General features: G+C 38.5%; 1 protein-coding gene across 2 annotated transcripts; it reads left to right on the plus strand.

The window, feature by feature from the left end:
• The first annotated feature begins 1,795 nt into the window (after nt 1-1,795).
• Nucleotides 1,796-4,158, plus strand: LOC121773378. 2 transcript variants are annotated; one of them, XM_042170229.1, is made up of 4 exons: nt 1,796-2,290; nt 2,482-2,557; nt 3,089-3,639; nt 3,741-4,158. In XM_042170229.1, exons 3-4 carry the CDS (start codon nt 3,109-3,111, stop codon nt 3,927-3,929), a joined length of 720 nt encoding a protein of 239 aa, XP_042026163.1. In that variant the 5' UTR covers nt 1,796-2,290; nt 2,482-2,557; nt 3,089-3,108; the 3' UTR covers nt 3,930-4,158. The 2 variants fall into 2 exon arrangements, with proteins under 2 accessions (XP_042026163.1, XP_042026162.1); XM_042170228.1 differs by having other exon boundaries at nt 2,482-3,639.
• The last annotated feature ends 11,199 nt before the right edge of the window (nt 4,159-15,357 follow it).

Raw genomic sequence — 15,357 nt, forward strand, 5'->3', positions numbered from 1 at the left:
TAATAAAAAAAAAATAAATTTTTTTTTTATTAACGGTAATGAGACCGTTAATTTTATAGCCGTTTGGTTTTTTTTTATTATTTATTTATTTACTCTATAAATACTCCTATTTCATACTCATTTCAATCACAAACACACATCTATTTCTCTCTATTTCCACCCCAATTTTCATCTCAAATCAACTCTATTTTCCTTCTCCCAAATTTAATCAAACTAATGGATCCTTATGAACAAATGCGTCAAATATTGGAACAATCACTTGAAGAAGATCGACGACGGGAGGCGGAAGAAGCCGCTCCGCCCAACGTCGCTCCCGTACGTACATCCATCGTAACCGGGAGGAAGCCGCCGCAAGGTTAGTACGCGACTACTTCTGCGATAACCCGGTTTGGGGAGATACGTACTTCCGTCGCCGTTTCCGCATGGGGAAACCGTTATTTCTCCACATCGCGAATACTTTGGCAGCCCGGGAAGAGTTCTTCCAGGAAGGGTTCGACGCGGTCGGACGTCCCAGCCACACGACGCTGCAGAAATGTACTGCAGCAATCCGCCAGCTTGCGACTGGACAAACGGCCGACATGTTCGACGAATACCTCCACATCGGAGATAGCACTGGGCGAATGTGCTTGCTCAAATTCTGCAAAGGCGTCCGGGCAGCCTTCACCGACGAATTTCTCCGGAGGCCAAGCACGGCCGATTGTCAGTTCCTTCTCGACCTTCACGAAACAGTGCACGGATTCCCAGGGATGCTCGGCAGCGTCGATTGCATGCACTGGCAATGGAAGAATTGCCCGGTGGCGTGGAAGGGGTCCTACACGAGCGGCCACAAAGGTACCCACCCAACCGTTATACTCGAGGCCGTTGCCGACTACCGCCTTTGGATCTGGCACGCGTACTTCGGGGTCCCCGGGTCGAACAACGACGTAAACGTGCTCAACCAGTCCGACCTCTTGACCGAAGTTTTGGATGGTAAAGCGCCGGCCATCAACTTCGTCGCCAACAATCGGCTTTATAAAATGGGGTACTATCTCGCCGATGGCATCTACCCGAAGTGGCCTACCTTCGTGAAGACGTGCAGTGGGTCTGCGAACCCAAAGCAGGCTCTTTTTGCGCAGAAGCAGGAGGCTGCTCGCAAGGATGTGGAGAGGGCGTTCGGGGTTCTCCAAGCGCGCTTCAACATCATCAAAGCCCCGGCTCGTACGTGGTTCATGGAGAACATGGTCGACATCATGTATACGTGCATAATCTTGCACAACATGATTGTCCAAGACGAAGGACCCGAGGCGGGAAATTGGTTCGACCCCGAATCCCCCGGAAGCTCAACCGCAAGTAGTCCGCCTCGAAGTGGAGCGCATCCGTCTATACAAGAACGGTTATCTATTCGTGCAAGGACACGCGACTCTAGCGCCCACACCCAACTCCAACATGATCTAATTGAGCACATTTGGGCAAACTTTGGCGGATGAAATTATTAAAATTGTGTACTTTTATTTTTTTATGATTTTAATTGTGTGCTTTTTATTTTTTTAAGTTTAAGTTGTAACTTTGTTTTAATGTTGTGTGTTTTTTAATAAAATGTGTTTGTTTTTTTAATTGAATTGAGTTGAAATTAAAAAAAAATGAAATTGAATGAATAGTAATTTAAGGAACGGTTAAGGAACGGTTAAGGAACGAGGGTTGCAGGTTCCGTTCCTTAGTTAAGGAATGGAGTAAAAAAGTACAGTGGGGCCCTCAAATAGTGGTTTAAGGAACGGTTTAGGAACGGTATAGGAACAGCGTTGTGGATGGCCTGACTGACTACACAAAGGCATGTGAAGAATACACTATATAGTCTGTATACATGTAATTGTTGTATTCTAAGGCCCCGTTTGGTAGCTATGTTACGATTAGATAAGAGGATTAATTAGGGTTTATTTGTGCATTTGGTAGCTATGTTAATAAACTTAATAGCCCGTGTTTTGTATCCGGTCCGCACAAAGCCCATTACAAAATCTATGTTTTAGTCACATATGTAACCACCCATTTTGACATGTTACATAACAAGGATACCTAGTTAATTTTGTAAAATACATTTTTACCCATAATTTAAAATTTTCTAGCCCTAATCCAAAACTAACTCCTCTTCCTCACTTCACAAAAAATACGCCTCACTTCATAAAAATTGCAACAAGTTCTTCCACAGTTCTCTCATTCTGCCTCCCTCCCTCCATTCTTTCCGGCGACTCAAACATCCGGCTACTCCATTGCTTCCCGCGATTCCATTCTCCCGCGACTCTATTTTTGATTCAAGGTTAGGTTTTTTGCAAGTATTCTTCAAGATTTATCTGACATGTTTGGAAAAAACCCCTCTAATGTCTTGGATTATTTCAACGCTAATTTCTCCAATTTCTAATTGTTAGACTATTTCTCCAATCTCTAATTGTGTGACTATATTATCTCTTGGACACATTGCAGCTACTGACTGCGTTTTCCTATTTCCAGATTTTGGTAAAACTTGGGCCTCTTGAGCTTGTTCAAGTTAGGTACAGATATTCACAGTACGCCTGCAAAGGATTGGGTTTGTCCAACTCACCATTTCATACTTTTATCCGCAATAGCAACAAAGAATGAATTTTTATTGATGCATTTGCTGTTATACCATATTCTGAACTCTATGTATTTGTGAAATTTTCCAAATGCCTTTCTGAATCCTAACAAGATTTTGTCACTCTCTGCATATCTCCACATAGCCAACATATCTGTCAACTTTATTATATAAGCCCAACACTGCAGTTTTTCATATTCTTTTTGCTTCTTGGGTTCTCATCCTTTTCTCGTATGTCTAAAGTAGCTTAGTTAATCCCTCAAAAGTTTCTTTGTAGTGATGTACACTGAATGTGGATGATTATTTTACTACTCTTGGTTGCATCCTCAAAAGAATAGTAGCTGTTATACAGTCTGTTTCATGATTTGGAAGCACATTTTGTTTTTTTCTTTATCATAAGCACATTCATTCATTAAGAAAACAGAATCGTCCATTCACAACTCACTTATTCTGCCGGGGTGTGAAGCACATTTGTGACTATGCAAATTATTTTTTTTTGTGCAGACAAGTTTTGATTATTGAAGATGAAGCCTATCTTATGTAAAAACTCTTCACTTGAGTCGGTTTTAGAAGAGATAATGCATCAAAACGTGATCGAATCAGTTGTATTTTCTACGGTCGAGTCAATTTTGCGTAATAGAAACAGAAAACGCTTCAGAAGTGAATTTGTTAGGCCCTACGCAATGGTTCCTAAGATCCCTGATCAAGTCAAGCATTTAAGTAGGTTGGTAGGTGTTACAGATGTCGATTGTATCAATAACCTTAGAATGGACCGTAACACGTTTGGTAGGCTTTGTCTTTTGTTGCGCCAAATTAGTGATCTGTCACATGGAAAATATGTCAAAATAGAAGAGCAAGTGGCTATGTTTTTAGGTGTTCTAGCACATCATAACAAAAATAGGATTGTCTCATTTACTTTCTTGAGATCCGGCCATACGGTGTCAAGGTATCTACATGCAGTCTTGAATGCCATCATAAAACTACATGCCATTCTTTTTGTCAAACCTGAACCAGTACCTGATGATTGCACTGATTCGCGATGGAAATGGTTTAGGGTATTTAACTCTAGCCTTACCTATTGCTTATATAATGTGCAGATAAATCTAAATTCTATTTTTTACTAATTATCAAACTCTTGATTTGGATGACTTTTCAGGGATGTCTAGGCGCACTAGATGGTTCATACATAAATGTTATGGTCCCCAACGAAGATAAGCCAAGATATAGGACACAGAAGGGGCAAATTGCTACTAATACGTTGGCCGTGTGTGATCGCAAATTAATGTTTGCTTATATTCTGCCGGGGTGGGAAGGTTCAGCTGCAGATTCTAGAGTACTACGTTGACCCTTCATGTCTGTTAGTTTTGCTAGGTGTTTTAATAGATAGATCTATTTAAAAGGTCCTTACTTTCTCTCTATAAAAGATCCTCAATTTCTTTCATTATCAGTGGAATATTGTATTTCAATTTCGTATTAGTCGAAACAAAAACTCATCACTTTCCATGGCTCTTTTCAACATACCTCCACAAGAATCCTTCTTTTACAAATTACCTTGGACCCCAGAAGTTGATGGAGTGTTGTTGAGCACTGTTTTACGAATGAAGCACGACCTGAAGTGGGATGGAAAGATAATGTGAATCAAACTGCCACAATGTGAATGAGAAATGCACACAAGTTACTTCACTAATATATAAAAGTAGCTACTGAATTCGATAAACTCCATAAACAACAATGGACAATGGACAGCTACTGCATCAACAATTGCTTTCATTCCTAAACACTAACTAAAATAACTTATGAGGAAATGATAAACAACAAATATACCATTTCAGTCACTAATCCAAAACAACGCATTGCAAATACCACATAAACAACACTGCCTTTGAATACAGAAACGAGCAAATCCACTTGGAGAAAGTTTGGAACAAATAATAAATTTTTAGCACTTTTTATCTCTATATTCCAATACATAAACAAGCAAAAACCACTTTAATACTATGCTACACAATACATAAACTAGCAAAGTAGAAAATCAAACCAACACACAATGAAGAAAATAAAACTCTCGAAAATTAGGGGGGAAAAAAACTTCCAGTAATCCAAACAAAATAATAGAAAAAAACTTCCAGTAATCCAAGCAAAATATAAAATTGCTTAGGGAGCATTAAATCGACATTTGAACAAACGAAATAAGCCTACTTGTTCAGACTCACCGGATTCTTCGTGATATGGAAGCACTGCTCAGAAGTGAAAATAGTGTGTTGATAATCTGAGAGAGCGGCTGGGGCTGTTATTTATTAGGGCAGCATAACCCATACTTATAGGAATTATTAGGGCAACATAAGGATAATTAAGTAATTAAATAAAATTAATGAGGATAATTTTGACAATTACAATTTTAATCCTTATTTGTGACTTGTTGAACCAAACACTTAAATAAGATAACTCACAATTATCTTAATCTACCAAACACCCAATATATATTTCTTAACTAATTGAAACTATGATAAGTATCATGAATTGTATCATGCCTAGTCAAAACATGACATAGCTACCAAACGGGCCCTAAAAGGGTGGTGTTTCCTTTGATAAGCATAGACAAGCCGTTTCTTTTAATCTCTTAATAAAGATTCACGTGTTGTATGAGTGTGTGTTGTGTTTCTAATTAAATTGTGTGATTTATAATGTTACAGTTTGTTTTGTATTTTAATGTTGTATTATTCAGTTTGGTCATTATTCAATGAAGGTGGTTGTGATTCAAGGCTCTCATTCGCATTATTTTATCTTAATTAGGTGATTTGCATTAAATAACCATGTTGTTGGTATCTATCAAATATAATCAACATGTGTTCCACAAGATTACAAATTTGTATATATTGTAGCATGTAATATTCATGTTTTTAAATATTTAATCAGTTTACGGTGTTGATTTGGGAAAATAACAATTATTTTTACTTAATTGTTTGTTTGGGGTTTTGTGAAGGAAATTATTGAAATAATTTCACTTACTTATTGCGAACTTTTGTAAAATAATTTACTAAATGGGACCATAGTGGCATAGTCCAATTTTTTTGTTGTGAACAATTTAACAAAAAATGAATTAGTTATAGTTAAGCGATTATGTCATTATTCTATATTTTTGCTGTTTATTTTCTTGCATGATTTCGGCATCCCCTAGTGATATGATGCGAAGGTGTCTTGAATGTGAAAACTATAAAATGCGTAAAACTGAGCTAGAATTACTCAACATTACAAAATGTATAGATTATTAATCGAGATGGAAACAAATACTCCTCTATCACAGAGAGAGGGACGGAGGGAGTGCTTATATACAAATTTTAAATGGTTAAGGAACTGATGAATGATGATATAAGGTTCTAATCCCTCAATTCTTTAAAAATAGAGAATTTATAAACAACTGATTTTAATACTACAAAATCAATATAGTAGAAAAAAGACAGAAAGAAAAAAGTGTTTAGATTATTTTTAGTGAAGAAGTCACTCTTCGTTACAAAGAAAAAATCACCAAAAATGGAAGTTACTAATTTTTGGGGACCATTCGAAATGATAAAAGTAGACTATTTTGAGACCAAAAGAGTATTTGCTGGTCTAACTAGATTACATTATAATATTACTTTTTCCATCCACCATTAATCGTCCCAATTTGACATTTATTCATCCGTTTGTGAATAATTGCCTCGCATGCTTCCTTACTTTTTTGGTAATGGACTTTACCTTCCACTAATTTTTTTGTTCACTTTCATTACATTTATTAAAACATGTGCATGTTAAGTTAAAGTGAAACTAATATTGGTGTATAGAGGGAGTAGAAAATATCGAATTTGCCTTAATTACACTCTATTTTTGTTTTTTATTTTATTTATTTTGATCATTTATAAAAAAATAGTTATCGATTAAACAGCTATCAAGATATATATATCTATATATATAGAGTCTCATTATTCACAAATCCACTCTTAAAGACCGAACCACCGAATCATACCAAATTAGGGTTTTTAGATATAGTTTTTTATGGATAAGAGACACAAATTTATCAATTATTTTCTCCTTCTTCACGAGCCTATTTTAATTCATCCGAAGGTAAATAAGTCATATTAACATGTTACGAAGATTTAACTTCATTCCATTAGGTTTTTACTTCATTCCCATATGATTATTACTTCATTCCAGTACGTAAATGCGGTTTCGCCATCGCGTGCCGTTCTTTCTCTCTACAATATCTATCACCACCGCCACAACGCTGATATGGTGTAATAAACAAATGGAATGATGTAATAAATTATTGGAATAAAGTATGTGTAGAAGCATTTGAAGTCCTAATGGAATGAAGTAAAAACCTTATCCAATGAAATAATAACGTTTTTGAATGAAGTAATAAACGCACTTGAATAAATCGTATTTTTTAATGTAAATAAAGTAAAAACTCAGGTCAATGAATTCAAATGAAACATATGTTGAATCATTTCAAAACCTACTGGAAGAAAGTAAAAACATGTTGTAGTTTAAAGGTATTACGTACGGAATGAAGTAATAAACCTATACAATGAAGTAAAAGGGCTTGTAATGAAGACCGAAAAATTTACACAATAGTACATCTTATCAAAAAAACTAGATCTAATGGCCCAGATTTGGTCTCTAGTTCGGTCTTTAAAATTGGTTCGACATTGATTACAACTCTCTCTCTCTCTCTCTCTCTCTCTCTCTATATATATATATATATATATATATATATATATGGAGATGATCATATGATAACCCCCAATTTGTGTGATAACCCTATAACCAAATCTGGACCACACATATTTTCTAATCTTGTGGTTCAGATTTAAACTTAGCTTTCCTTCATAAAAAAGGCGCAGAGGGTAAATATGTCATTTCCCTCATTTAATTTCTGAATTTCGCTCCATTCTTCTTACCAGTCAGATAGTATGATAGTTTTGCCGGATATAATAATATTCTGAGTTAATACAATGATACTTTTACTGATTTGTAGGTATGTACATAAAATGATAGTTTTGCCGGATAGAATGATAGTTTTGCAGGATAGAATGATACTCTGAGTTGATACAATGATACTTTTACTGATTTGTAGGTATGTACATAAAATGATAGTTTTGCCGGATAGAATGATACTCTGAGTTGATACAATGATACTTTTATTGATTAGTAGGTATGTACATAAAATGATAGTTTTGCCGGATAGAATGATACTCTGAGCATGTCAATGCCGTGCACATCATTGGGGAAGATGATAACCTTAGTTTCGACTCCTTTCTCTTTCAATGCTCTCGCATACTACATGGCCGAAAATTCAGAACAAATTAGATGACACAGTACCATAAAAGTCACAGAAAACTTGAAATCTGCATGCAAATTGTACTCAGATTTCCAGTGGCACGGCTTTTATGTATCGCAAAAGTGTGACCATCAAACAGTCAATTTGTTTGGCTAAATCGTGATATTCACACTTGAACCTTACTAAAACGTGTAAGAAAACTTCACAGTGGGCATATGTATCTATATACTTCATTTTAATTCAAGAATATAGCACGAGGCCTTACCTGTATTCCGTTAGATACTGGTACGCGGAGATCTTTAGCACCAAGCAGAAAAATCGTGGGGGATTTGACCTGGAAAGAACTAAGAATTCAACAGAGGACAATATTTGTAGGTATGTACATAAAATGATAGTTTTGTCGGATAGAATGATACTCTGAGTTGATAAAATGATAGTTTTGGTTAGATAGAATGATACTCTGAGTTGATAAAATGATAGTTTTGCCGGATAGAATGATACTCTGAGTTGATAAAATGATAGTTTTGGTTTGATAGAATGATACTCTGAATTGATAAAATGATAGTTTTGGTTTGATAGAATGATACTCTGACTTGATAAAATGATAGTTATGTCACAATTTTGGTTGCCTTTGATTTTATAGTTTTTGAACATTGGATTGAAGGGCAATGATGAATGTCTCGTTCTTCGTAATGGCATATTGCTTGCCTTGCCGACCATATAAACTGAGTCCTTCCATTTCTATTCTTCATTTTCACCTATTTTCTGTTCAGATCTAAGTATTCCGGTTAATAGTTTTGCCGATGATGATTTTAGTAGAATTTATTAATGATTACGAACACACTACTGCCTTCCTTCTAAGGCTTGTTTCGTCGAATTCAATTTTTTTAATTGCATAGTTCAAATGACTAATTCATGATTATAAACCTCTTATCCATATCCTTATTCTATTCCTATTGAATCTCTATGATATGTATTCATTGGCCGGTGATTAAATTCTTATAAAGACAGGCATATGTCCGAATATCTAATCTGTACATTGGTAAGATCTAATCTATGACATAAAAAGAGATGGAAGAACAAAAATGGCTATACGCTCAAAGATGTGTATCAGTACCGTGTTATGTACATTTGATTATAAGAAAACCCTTCTATGCTATGCATAGTCTTTGAGCTCACCGTTCTGGAGCTTCTCAGCCTCCACTTCATCATTTATGTCCTCCACTTGAAAAAGAGTGAAGTGTTTTCTGAACAAGAGTGATGTGTTTTGTGAACAAGAGTGAAGTAAAATCAAAATAAGAGTGATGTGTTTTCTGAACAAGAGTGATGTGTTTTGTGAACAAGAGTGAAGTAAAATCAGAATAAGAGTGATGTGTTTTGTAAACAAGAGTGAAGTGTTTTCTGAACAAGTGTTTTGTCGGATAGAATGATACTCTGAGTTGATAAAATGATACTTTTGGCTTATATATGTTAGGTTTACTGCATACAATGATAGTTTTGCCGGATAGAATGATACTCTGAGTTGATAAAATGATACTTTTGGCTTATATATGTTAGGTTTACTGCATACAATGATAGTTTTGCCGGATAGAATGATATTCTGAGTTGATAAAATGATATTTTTGGCTTATATATGTTAGCTTTACTGCATACAATGATAGTTTTGCCGGATAGAATGATACTCTGAGTTGATAAAATGATACTCACAGCAGATAGAATGATACTCTAAATTGATAAAATGTTACTTTTGGCTTATAAATGATACTCTGAGTAATAATCCTTTCCCTACGAGGAAAATCAAAATTTCCCAAATTTTCAAGTTGAGTTTCGTCCCTATTTAATAATTTGGGAATTATTGCTCCTTTTGTTCTGCTATTGAGGAAGATTCCCTTCTCAAACTCCCAATCCCCACCATTTTTGGACTGAAATCCTTTGTTTAGTGGCTACAGCTCCCAATTTTGTGATTCAGTGATGTCAATTTCTGCTTGATTTTAAATCAACTGTGAGTAATCACTGTACACATGAAGTGTTTGATGTATTGATGCAGTGATTATTTTTTTTTTGCCTCTTTGTTGCTTGAAGATTTGAGCTTGTGGGCTCTGCTGCCTTTCTTTGATAAGAAAAATGGAGGGCTGTGAAGCGGCGAGGGGGGCTGCGGTGTTGTTGATTTTTTGTGTGTTTGCTGCTGTGGGAGCGGTTTGTGGTTGCTGTAGAGGCGGTTGCGGAGGCTGTTAACACTGCTGTGAAAAGCCCAAGAGTGTCGGAGTTTTATGAGAATCGAACGGAAATATTCTCGAAATTGAGCGGAAAGAGGGTGGTTTGGGTGGCATGATCATCAAAACTCAATTTTATAACAAAATGACAATTTTGCCCTTAATATATCTGAAATATGATAGTTTTACTTGATAAAATGATAGTTTTATTAGATTAAATCTAGACCACATATTTTAAAAATGTGTGGTGGAGATTTAGTTATAAGATTATCACATAAATTGGGGTTATCATTATAATGCACCCCACTATATATATATAGAGAGGTTGATGATCAAAGCATAACTAATATTAAGTATATAACTAGAGAACAAATCTCAGCCGCACATTATCTTAATCCAATAACTAAAATAAGTAAACATTTTTAGTTAATAAAAATTGCATAGGGGTATTTTAGGAAATCATGGATTTAAGGAAACGGTGTCCGAGGAAGCCATCAATGAAGAGAAGCTCCATTCATTCAACAACCCTCAATACGTGCCGTCACCGGTGGAGGTGAGGAGGAGCGTGGAGGAGGAGTGGAGGGCTCTTTTGCCATCAGCCGCCTCGACACCTCGGAGATCAGATGGGCCGACTGCGGCAGCGGCGGCGGGGAGGATGTGGCAAAATGCATGAGATCGGTGAAGGTGTGTCCTTGCAGTTCACTGATTCAGTCAAGTGACAGAGCCGTTGGAGCTCGGGGCAGGGATCAAGAAGGAAGCTCGGCTTTGAGCTAGAACTAGCCGAGAAGGGAGTTCGGTTTTGAGCCGAGAAGGGAGTGCGGTCTTGAGCTCGGTTTGAGCTGCCGAACTGGAACTAGCAGGGAGCTCGGTTTGAGCTGCCGAGCTGAAACTAGCCGTTGGTGTTTAGCGGTTGTAACTGTTTTTGGAAACAAATTAGTTAGTTTGTTTTTCTTCTTGACTCCCATATATACTTACAGCTCGATTGTAATCAGAGAGAGAGAGAGACGCAGAACACAGATTACGCACACAATTGGAAGAGAATTCTTGCACTAGCTAGCGTTTGCTTAGAGTGATAGATTGTGAGTGTGAAGTTCTTGTATTGAGAGTTCCATCAATAAGATTCCGGTCATCTTCTCCGTGGACGTAGGTGGATTATCACCGAACCACGTTACACCTTTGTGTGCTTTATTTTTCGATCGTGTGCGTGTGAGATCGGCGGCAACACGACCCCAACAAGTGGCGCCGTCTGTGGGAAGACTTCCACGATTTGCCGATTGATTGGTTTCTGGGTGAGTTCGTGTCTAGAGGTTCCGTTGTATAAGCTGATCTTGGCGATTGCCCACCGCTCGTTTTGAGAAATGTCTACAGCCAAGTTCGAGGTGGAAAAGTTCACCGGGAGAAACGATTTTGGGCTGTGGAGACTGAAGATGAAGGCCATCTTGATGCAGCAAGGCCTATGGGATATCTTGAAGAATGAAGGTGACGCTAAAGAAGGCAAACCTGATACTGATGACAAGGAGAAGCAAAGGCTTCAAGATATGCAGTATAAGGCTTATAGCACCCTGATCTTGAACCTCACGGACAGGGTGCTAAGGGAAGTTTCCAAGGAGGAGACGGCTGCAGGAGTATGGGGGAAACTTGAGTCATTGTATATGACCAAGTCTCTGGCGAACCGGTTACATTTGAAGCAAAGGCTTCTTGCTTTCAAGTTTTCAGATGGAAAGAGCATTTCTGAACAGCTTGAGGAGTTTGGGAAATGCATAGATGATCTTGAGAATATCGATGAGGTCATTAAAGATGAAGATAAGGCATTGATGTTGCTCAATTCCCTGCCTAAAAGTTATGAGCACTTCAAGGATGCAGTGCTTCTTGGAAGAGAAACCAAGGTCACCTATGAAGAGATTCATTCTGCATTGAAGATGAAGGAATCTCAGAAGGCTGATAACAAACAAACTGATCCAGTAGCTGAGAGTCTGCATGTGAAAAATAATCAGAATAAAAGGGGTTCCAAGAAGAAGTTCCAGAAGAAGGAAGAAGGTGGAGTATGGAAGGAGAAGAGAAGCTGTCACTACTGTAAGAAACCGGGCCATTTAAAGAAGCATTGCTTTGCTTGGAAGAAGAAACAAGAGCGAGAAAAGGCTGGGAACATAGAGACTGCTGATCTGGCTCAGGATGTTGAAGATAATGAAGCTTTGAATATCCACTCAGGGGCCAAGATTGAGGAATGCTGGATCATGGATTCAGGTTGCTCCTTCCACATTTGCTCACACAAATCTTGGTTCCAAGAATTATCAGCTTGGGAAGGATCAGTGATGCTAGGAAATGATCAAGTGTGCAATGTCAAGGGCATTGGGAACATCAGATTGAGGATGAAGGATGGGAGTATGAAGACTCTCACAGAAGTCAGATTCATTCCTCAAATCAAGAGAAATTTAATATCTCTTGGAATGCTAGAGTCAAAAGGGTGCAGATTCAACTCTGGTGATGGGATCCTCACAGTAACAAAAGGCACCAGAATTGTGATGGAGGCTCAGAGAAAGAACAGCCTATACTATTTGCTGGGTGAAACCGTGGTTGATGCTGTGAATCTTGCCCAGACAGAAGACCTGTATCTATGGCATGCCAGGCTTGGACATGTGGGTGAGAAAGGCATAAGAGAGCTGGCTAAACGAGGAGTGATGAAGTTAAGTGCATCAGACAGCCTAAAGAAATGTGAATCCTGCATTCTAGGAAAGGCAAAGAAGCTGCCATTTTCTGGTGGGAAACACACTTCATCAGCCCCATTTGTGTATGCCCACAGTGACTTGTGGGGGCCATCCCAAACTGAATCCATAGGTGGAGGCAAGTATTTCATCTCCATCATAGATGATTACTCAAGAAAAGTGTGGATTTACATTCTAAGAGAGAAGTCCCAAGCTTTTGAAAAATTTAGAGAATGGCATGCTAGATATGAGAATGAAAAGGGCTCAGTGCTTAAATATCTAAGGACTGATAATGGCATGGAGTTTCTGTCTGCGGAGTTTGATAGTTTCTGTAAAGTGAAAGGGATAAGAAGGCATAGGACCGTGCCAAGAAATCCTCAACAGAACGGGCTGGCAGAAAGAATGAATAGGACATTGCTAGAAAGGGTGAGGTGCATGCTATTCTACTCTGGAATGCCAAAGAGATTCTGGGCAGAGGCTGTCTCTACTGCAGCTAATCTGATCAATAAGTGTCCATCATCTGCTATATCCAATGAGACCCCAGATCAAAGATGGTATGGAAGCCTAGGTGACTACTCAGCCTTGAAGGTGTTTGGGTGTGCTGCTTATGCACACATTAAGCAGAGTAAATTGGATCCAAGGGCAAAGAAATGTGTGTTGTTGGGATACCAAGATGGGGTAAAAGGATACAGATTGTGGAATTTGGATAGAGAAGGCAGAAATATCATTGTGAGCAGAGATGTGACATTCAATGAAGAGGAGATGCCATTTAAAGATGGTGGGAAGCCCTCTGGTGGTGGCAGTAGCTCTGATATGCAAAACCTTGAGTTTGGTGGAGAATCTGCTGGAACAGACACTGATGAGGATGCTGTGATCACAGAAAATCAAGAAGAAGGTGGAGCAACTAGTTATCAACATACTCAGAACACAGGTGAGCAGGAGTCACCAGTGCAGCAAGCTGCTGCAGCTCAAGGGGCCAGAAGAAATCCAAGAAGAAATGCAGGCCTACCTAGCAGATTCTCAGATTATGACATGAGCTTCTTTGCTCTATGTGTAGCAGAAGTACTCATGTTTTCAGAACCCTCAACCTATGAAGAAGCCATGAGTTGCAAGGAAAGTCAGAAATGGATCAAGGCCATGGAAGAAGAAATAGAGTCCTTGCTGAGAAATGGGACTTGGATTTTGGTGACTGATCCAGGGACTCAGAAGCTGATCAGTTGCAAATGGCTGTTTAAGAAGAAAGTAGAGGTGGGGGAAGTTGAAAGTATACGGTTTAAGGCAAGGCTGGTTGCTAGAGGATTCACACAAGTAGAGGGTATTGACTACACAGAGGTGTTCTCTCCAGTGGTGAAGCACACTTCTATTCGGATCTTATTGGCCATGACTGCTCATTTCAACTGGGAGCTGCATCAACTTGATGTGAAGACAGCATTTTTGCATGGAGATCTAGAGGAGACGATCTATATGATGCAGCCTAAGGGTTTTGAGAAGCCGGGAGAAGAAAAGAAAGTTTGCCTGTTAAAGAAAAGCCTATATGGGCTCAAGCAAAGCAGCCGGCAGTGGAACAAGAAGTTTCATGAGCAGATGGAATTGATGGCATTTGAGAGATCCAGTTTTGATAGCTGCGTGTATGTCAAGAGAAGTGGAAATCTAATACTGGCCTATCTACTGCTGTATGTGGATGATATTCTGCTGGCAGGATCAAGCAAGAGTGAGCTGCTGTCTGTGAAGGATGAGTTGAAGCAGAGATTTGATATGAAAGATCTTGGGGAAGCCAAGAGAATCTTGGGTATGGATATTGTCAGGAACAGAAAAAAGAAAGAACTGAAATTGGTTCAGGCTGATTATATCAGAAAGGTGGTAGAAAAATACCAGGTAAAGAGTGAAAAGTCAGTATCCACTCCATTGGCTAGCTGCTTCAAACTCAGTAAAGAACAGATGCCAAAGACAGCTGAAGATAGAGAAGAGATGAGCAGGATACCCTATGCAAATATAGTGGGAAGTGTGATGTACTTGATGATATGTACAAGGCCGGATGTGGCTCATGCCATAAGCGTTGCAAGCAGATATATGGCTGATCCAGGTAGGGATCACTGGGCAGCACTAAAGTGGATTCTGAAATACCTGAAAGGATCTGTCATGGTTGGCTTGAAGTTTGGTGGTGGAGTTTGGTCTGAGGAGAGGGAAGTCCTAGAAGGATTCTGTGACTCGGATTATGCGGCTAACTTAGACAACAGAAAGTCTCAGAGTGGTTACATCTTCACACTATATGGCACAGCAATTAGCTGGAAATCAAATTTGCAGTCTGTGGTTGCACTGTCCACAACCGAAGCTGAGTATATTTCTCTGACTGAGGCTGCAAAGGAAGGGAAATGGTTGCAAGGAATCTTGGAAGATTTAGGAATGAAGCTGGGAGCAGTGAAGATTAACTGTGACAGCAACTCGGCTATATGTTTAGCAAAACATCAAATGTTCCATGAGAGGTCCAAGCACATTGATGTGAGGAGGAACTTCATTAGAGATGAAATTCAGGATGGAAGG

The sequence above is a fragment of the Salvia splendens genome, chromosome 17 (assembly GCF_004379255.2).
Source record: "Salvia splendens isolate huo1 chromosome 17, SspV2, whole genome shotgun sequence".
Lineage (NCBI taxonomy): Eukaryota > Viridiplantae > Streptophyta > Magnoliopsida > Lamiales > Lamiaceae > Salvia > Salvia splendens.